Below are 7,618 nucleotides of genomic sequence, written 5' to 3'. Positions count from 1 at the left end.
AAAAAAAAAAAAAAAAAAAAAAAGGAAACTCAGAAGTGTCAGATTCAAAATGAAGAACTTAGACTAACATAATGCTATTCAGTTATGTTTGTGTACACAGTAGGGATATTTTCAAAGTTCTATTTCTAAATAAGTCTAAAAGAACTTTTTAAATAAAAAAAAACTTTAAAATACATGGTAAGAAAGCATATTTACTTGGTGGTATTTTTTCCCTTTCTTAGAAGTACTAAAATAGTGATGTGCCTTACAAGCAATGATGCCTAAAAGTCAAAATAAGGCAGATACTTCAAAGACCATAAACATGAGAGAGAGAAGTTTCAACTATCAAGATACTCATAATCTGGAAGAAGGGACAATTAAAGTATTTAAAGAATAATAAAAGTAAGACAAAATATGCTTATTGTTCCCAAAATAGGTACACACACAAAAAAAGATCTTGTCATTTAAAGGAGGCATTTAAAGGGTTTGTTGAAGGGCCTCGAAGAATGGATAGGATTCCAACAGGATAGAGTAGGAAAGAAAGAAAGAAATGGAAGAACCAGATACAGAAAAATGAGGAATTTTATCATATTTTTACTACAGGGTCTGCCACCCTTTTTGGTTTTGCAGCCCTCTTTAAGAATTTCATGAAAACTATTAACCCAGTTCCTAGAATTAAAAGTACAAACTCACAATCAAAAAGCTTCATATACTATTTCTGAGGATTTCTCATTTACATCATAATAGAGAGGAAAGGAACAAGGGAAGGTGGAGGGATAAGGAATCTTCTGGACACTTTTCTGGAAGCTGACAGAAGTGACCATGGTTACAGAAGTCCCTTCTCTGGAGAAGAAATTGGCATCTGCCTGCACTTGAGAAAAGCGTCTGAGAGAAATGGAACCAGGGGCCTGAGGGACTCATCCAGAATGTTCGTTTAGGAATTAACGGAGTTGGAATATCCTTAGGCATCGTTTACAGCTCTGACTTTGATCATATGGGCTTCTGATCTGATGGAATATCATCTAGAAAATATAGCTGGGAAATTAAATATATGGGATGGGGAGTATGCCAAGGTCTTATTAGGGAGGACCTTGACTTCCCCCACCACACACACACACACACACCAGATCTTATACTTAATTCAGGGAGTCCTGGGGACATGATACAGACTGCAGAGAATGAATGAATATTCAGAGCTCTGGTTTAGGAAGATGAATCTTTGAATCAGAGTTGTGAGAGAGGCTGTGGGAAAGCAGCTAGGCGTTTATTGCAGTTGTTATAGTCTTCAAATGAATTCTGTTTATTCTATTTCCTGGTCTCTCCTCACTACCCACCATTTGGCAGAGAGCCAGGCCTTTAGTAGGCATTTGATAGTGCCTGCTGAAGTGAAAGTCATAAATTCCCTTTGAGGCTCTCCTTGTAATGTCTCTATTCCTCGACAGGTGGCACCATTACAGCATTATTTACAGAGCAGGGTTCCTTCCATAAGCAGAAGGGCTTCCAAGCAGAAAAAGCTGAAATTTTTTTTTTTTTTTGTGTGTGTGTGTGTGTGTGTGATTCTGAAGGAATTCACCTTCTGAGAACAATCTAGAAGTGGGTAGTGAGGGATAGCAAGAATCAGAGAGTGAAGAACACTGCTTTTGTGCTTCTATCATTTCTTACTGTAGCAAGATATCTTGGCTGAATTTCTACTTCTAAGCATATAGATGAGGAAAGATGCTTTTAAAAGCCTGCCTTTCAAAGCAAGCAATTTTATATCTTTCAAGAAGTATACACTTAAATGTATGTGAGGAATAACTGTTGCTTAGTTCTGCAACTAAGGTGAGCTCTTTCCTTACATGTATCAAGCAGAGATTATAATCTGTGGTGATGCCAGTCGGCATTTTAGGAAAATAATAAATTCTCTAAGTGCTTTTAGAAAATTAGATGTTTTTGTTTGTTTGTTTGTTTGGTTGGTTGGTTGGTTGCTTGTACAAGACTATAGTTGTAGCTTGAAATTGTACTTTTTTTTTTTTCATTTTAAGATTAAGAGCTAAACCCTGAGAGATACTCTTTATACCAGTAGGAGATGGGAGTGCCAGAAACTAAGAGTTGTGATGAGTTACATGCAGTGCTGTGTTGGGCCTAGACATGAAGTAGAACATGAAGCCACGGAGGAGACCATCTCCTCACTTCTTATACATACGCATTGCTCTGCAGACTTGGAAGCAACTGGAAACAGGATTTTTAGTACATGATAGGTGTCAGTATAATTTGAATTCGTTGAATAGTTGACGAGTAATAAGATTTATATGAAGATTTCCAGTTCAGCGTGGGAAATATTCTGGAGGTTCCAGAAGACCAAAATTCCAGGAGTACTAGGTGAAGTAGGGTCATTTCTTCTTTAGTTATTTTTCAAGTTAAAAGGTCTCATTACCATTTAGCTCGGTGATTCTTACATTTTACTTAATTCTTACATTTTAAAGATTAGGTTGGGGCAATGGACCTTCTTTCTGAAGAATGAAGATCCTTGCACAGTTTTGCATTTGATTTCAAAGGGTTGCAGCCTCCTGGGTTCCAAAAGTAACCCCTGTCCACTAATTGGGAGCATTCCAAAGAGAAAATGTAAGAGGTTAGTGGGGAATAGGGAGGACAGAAGATGTGTGGGACCAATCTGTACTGGATCCCAGTGGGATATTGATGCAGGCAACTGAAGAAAGCAAAAGAATTCCCTTTTCCAGAAATATTTTTTTAAATGTATCTAAATTGGGGGAAGTAGAGAACTTCGAGAAGGCCTTAATATAAGGAACTGGTGACACATTTAAAAACAGTGGGCACAGGAAGAGTCAAAGGTTAAAGAACTCAACCAACTATCTACATATGTTAAAGCACTAAGCAGCCTTTGGGATTCATGTCAACAAATGGACACTCTGAGCTACAGGGAACAGGAAAGGATCCCAAAGATATAGCTGTGTCAGGGGATACCTGGAAGCACTGGCTTCTTCTTCTCAGGGTGCAGGTCCAGAAAGTCATCTTCTTAGTGCTATTAGGGTATTTATCACCCACTGGACTCTGAGAAGGGTCACTAACTAAACTCTTAACTGCAGTTGCTTGTTCAAACCCAAAAGATGAAAAGTGACAAAATTAAGGTTAATTCCTTTTAGGCTCTGGAGTAGGAACTTAGGGATCTCCTTTGCTAAAGATCCAAATAAGAGAGCAATTAGCTGAGTGGCTCTTTAAATCAGACAGACAGGTTTAAATCCTGGCTCTGCCAAGTACCAGTCTATGACCTTGAGCAAGTTTTAAGTCTGTTTCTAAAGTGTAATGCAAAATAATAATATTGCCTACTTTATAGGCTTGTTGGGAGATAAAAATTGGGTACAGTATCTGGCATACAGTAAGTCCTCGATTAATGATAGCTATTATTGCCATTAGTGCTGAATGCTGGAACTGTAACAGGAATCTATATCTCCTAGTCCCTAGAGTCCCCAAACACACTTCCCAACCACTTTATATAACTCAAGGCTTCCTCTGGCCATCCTGTGCAAACAGGACTAGCCCTCAAGACCTTTTGGGCTATAGCTACATGATATTTAAGCTTGGGAATCTCACCATAGCCCTTTCCTTCACTCTATCCTGAAGGATAAGGGTTCTTTAGATAGTGAAAGATTCTATTAGGAGTGTCTAGAACCTTCCCTAGGTAGTTTTGTTTTTTCCTAGAGGAGTCAGTCACCCTTACCCCCTCCCCACCAATCACAAGAGAACAATGAGGAAACTAATGTTTGCACAAGACTTCCTAGAGGTTGTATATATTGTTCTCCCCAACAACTTTTATTCCCATTTTATATATTCAGAAACTAAGTCGCAAGCAGTCAATTCAGTGTTGGAACAGAAATTCAAGCCCAGATCTGTGCCTTCGGTGCTCTTTCTACTTCTGCAAGAAGCAACAGTAGGTGTATGCATACACACACACACACACACACACACACACACACACACACACACACACCACCCCAGCTCATGCAGCTCTCAATTTTGTTCTAGGGCAGCCTCGGGAAATCTCTGTTGCCCAAGGGAACAGCCTAGAACTAATGTCAGGTGAAGCTCTCTCAGGGGAATCACCTTACCGGCATCCTCCACTAGAGGCCTGAGGCAGTTATTGTGATTCCCTTTATAATGTGTCACTCCTGGGCAATCCCTCCAGAACAATACCCCCCACCTCATCTCTTCCATGGAACAGGTGTCATGCCTGCCATTCCAGAACTCAGATGCAGAAATCATCTCCCAGGGGGGAGATTCTTTGCTGAAAAGAAGTCGCTTGCACATGTGGAGTGCTGACTATAAAACCGTTGTTAAAATTACATATAAGAGGTTGTGAGGGGAATGGGAAAATAAACAAGGAGAAATATGAATTACAGTGGATGGGGTAGAGAGAGAAGATGGGAGGGGAGGGAGGGGGGATGGTAGAGGATAGGAAAGGTAGCAGAATACAACAGTTACTAATAGGGCATTATGTAAAAATGTGGATGTGTAACCGATGTGATTCTGCAATCTGTATTTGGGGTAAAATTGGGAGTTCATAACCAACTTGAATCTAATGTATGAAATATGATATGTCAAGAGCTTTATAATGTTTTGAACAACCAATAAAAAAAATTTAAAATAAATAAATAAAACCGTTGTTAGTTTGGGAATCTGAACATATACCCCCCTTTCTTCCCCCCATCTCACCCCCTATACACCCCTCCACCCCCGTCCAGGTTTAGATTAAGGTCTAAGGCAGAAGGGAAAGCAGCAGAGTTGGTGATGCCTGTCCCAACTAGGCAGGGACAGTCAACTCCCCGGAACTGGGAGGCAAGGAGAGAGGAGGGAAGGCATGGTCCCTACATTTCCCACTAAGCCCTAGTCCATGCAATGGGCCCAGAAGCCCCACCCTGACATATCCTTAGTACCAGTCAGCAAGGAGGGAAATGAAGCCTTTTTATTAAGATTAACACCAAGGAAAGCATTGAGAAGGAATACATAAAGGAGGGGAAGGGCACACAAAGTCACCACTTCAGAAGGTAGGAGGGAGGCACATCAATTAAGGAACCTCAGGACAGCCACATGCTCCATGCCCTGGTTGGGTAAGGGACGCGGGGACTGGGTGGGGGGAAGTGCCATGACAGCTTAGGGCTCACAGAAGGTTCTGAAGCCCACTGAACCTAACACCAGAGCCAAAGCCCTGCCCCTCAGGGCTCACACACTACTACACAAGTGGACACACATAACACACACAAGACATAATGGAGGCAACACCGAGAGGCAACGGGCAGGGACATATTGACAGAAAAAGGAACTGAAGTGAAACAGGTGTAGCCAGTAGAGACAGTTTTTGGCTGCAGCCCCCAAGAGTCCCTCAAATGTCCCCTAAATTTGGGCTGTTGCTGAGCACCCCGAGTCTCTGCCTGTGAACTGGGCTCTTTGTTTTCTAAGCCCCAGTGTGTGGAAAAGCAATCCCAGATGAAGTCAGTTGAGTGGCAAGGCAGGGTCCGCTCTGCATGCAAAATTCTAGAGGTTGAGCTATTATGTCTTCATGCACATTCATAGCCAGCTCCTCCCAGCCCAGGGGCCCTTGGAACCCCATTCACCCAGATTCCTAGGGCTGCAGTTCCCTCCTCAAGCTTCCTTTACCAATCAGCAGCTGCAGGGATCTGTGAGGGGGAGAGGCTTCTGCAGAACACTGAATATCTTGGATTTCAGGAGAAGGGTAAATTTCCTGTTGCCAGAACAGAATACCCCAATTCCTTAATTTCTAGGTAAAACATTAGAGATTATTTGCCATAGTCCTAGATAAGTCCTTTTTCACAATAGAAAAAGCAGAATTTTATTTACATAATTCAGGGGTTCTCCTGTTGCCTGGGGAGGGAGAATGGGCAGGGAAAGGGATGGATGAGAGTCCAGAGTCGGGCACTTCCTCTCCTGGGACCTCACCTTTCCGCAGTTTGCTAAACGCTTGGATGGGCAAAAAGAACTCTTGATGCTCCCAAAGTCATTCACCCTACGAATCGTTCCTTGAGGGAGTCTCTCTCTACCTGACCCACAAGAGCAGCTGTCCGAGTGAAGCACGCTGCACCGCGCTGTACAGTCCCCTCGCGTCATGCACTGGGAAACCCAAAGCCAGCCCGGGAAGTTAGTGCCCCCTCAGAGTTCCCTCACAGGGAGGCCTCGCCCTCCAATTGCAGCAGGGTAATGTCAGGCAGGTCGAGGGGCTCCACAAGTGGCCCGTCCCCCCCAAGGAGACCTGCTCGGGGGCTCTCCGAGCGCTCACAGTGACTGGTGGGTGTGGCGGGGCTAGGCATCCCTTTCTCCTCCTCTTCGTCCTCGTCCTCCTCGTCCTCGGGATCTTGACCCAGCAAGCTGTTGTCCCCGATCCCAGGCGAAGGGGTCTCCGGCTCTTGGGGGACACCCTGGAAGCTCCCTTTGCCGCCGACCACGCCCAAGCCACCCTGGCGGGGCGCGGTGGTCATAATCTGGCACATGGAGACGATGGCCCGCTGGTTGGCGCACACGTCGTCCGAGAGCACCTGGATGTGCGAGGCCTGCTCGTCCAGAGCCCCTCGCATGGCCCTCACGTCCTCAAACAGGGCCTGCAGCTGGGCCTTCAGGTGCTCCATCAGCTCCTTCATGCCTCCGTTGTACTCCCCGGAGATCACGTCCCCCACGGCGGGCACGGTGGACACCTCAAGAGGCGCCGGCATGTCGCCGCCGTCCTCGGTCATGATCTCCAGCAGACCGTCCTCCATTGAGTGGCAGAAGCGGGCAGTGGCGGCTCTGGGTCGCGTCCAGCCCGGCCTCGGGGGGTGGAGGAGGGGCAAGAAGGGGGACAGGTCCCCGGAGGGGCGGGGAGGAGCTGATGGAAGAGGAAGCTCCCAAGAGGGGCGGGAGCCGACGTGAGAAGAAGAGTCCGAGCAAGATAGAAAAAAAGGCGCGGGGAGGATACAGGAAAGCAGAGAAGAGTCGGTGGGCAAGGACGACCCAGTGAGGGTCCCAGGGCCAGCGTCTTCGGACTCGCCCCGGGACAAAGCGCCCTGCTCTACTTCACCTCTTGGAATGAGCCCCGGTAGGCGCTACCCACGAGCCGAATGTCCGCGGGTTCCCTGGGTCACAGAAGCGCTCGCAGAACGGTGGGGGTGGAGTCTGAGACCGGTAGCACGTCCGACTCGGGACTCCCCCAGGCCATTAAAAGCAGCGACCGCGAGTGTAGCTAGAGCGGCAGGGGCGGGTCTCCAGGCGGCGCCGCGGATGCTCCTCCGTTTCCAAGGCGACGCACGGCACGTAGATGACGTGTGTCTCCATGGTAACCAGGAAGTGGAGAAGAAAAAGGGGAGGATGGTTGGGGAGCTGCAGTGAGGTTCTGTTGTCTGGAATAGCGGGTGGGGCCGGGACGCTGCAGTGGCCTCAGCCGGGAATAGAAAGAGCGTGTGGCTGCAATGTCTAATAGGAAATCATGAGAGAGCAGTTTGCTGCATAAACCCCCAAGCCCGGGAGAGTCTGTTCCTCCCTCGGTCTTGGGTATCAGACACTGAGAACGACTGCCTTGGAAAGATTTTCACCAGTTCCTTGCATTCCTTTCTCAGAGGATGGCTCTGGGACCGGGTCCTACTTCCTCGACCCCCAG

General features: G+C 46.2%; 1 protein-coding gene across 1 annotated transcript; it reads right to left on the bottom strand.

Moving 5' to 3' along the window:
* Nucleotides 1-4,921: 4,921 nt before the first annotated feature.
* Ccdc184 (coiled-coil domain containing 184) lies at nt 4,922-7,245 on the bottom strand. Its single transcript, XM_015493583.2, has one exon. The coding sequence runs from the start codon at nt 6,741-6,743 to the stop codon at nt 6,153-6,155; it is 591 nt and encodes a 196-aa protein (XP_015349069.1). The 5' UTR covers nt 6,744-7,245; the 3' UTR covers nt 4,922-6,152.
* Nucleotides 7,246-7,618: the final 373 nt, after the last annotated feature.

Source organism: Marmota marmota, unplaced genomic scaffold (assembly GCF_001458135.2).
Source record: "Marmota marmota marmota unplaced genomic scaffold, marMar, whole genome shotgun sequence".
NCBI classification, from domain to species: domain Eukaryota; kingdom Metazoa; phylum Chordata; class Mammalia; order Rodentia; family Sciuridae; genus Marmota; species Marmota marmota.
The sequence above is the reverse complement of the archived record's forward strand: the minus strand, read 5'-3'. Positions and strand labels throughout refer to the sequence as shown.

Bases quoted from the DNA above. Each gene is read 5' to 3' on its own strand.
- Ccdc184 (XM_015493583.2), bottom strand. From the start codon at position 6,743: ATGGAGGACGGTCTGCTGGAGATCATGACCGAGGACGGCGGCGACATG.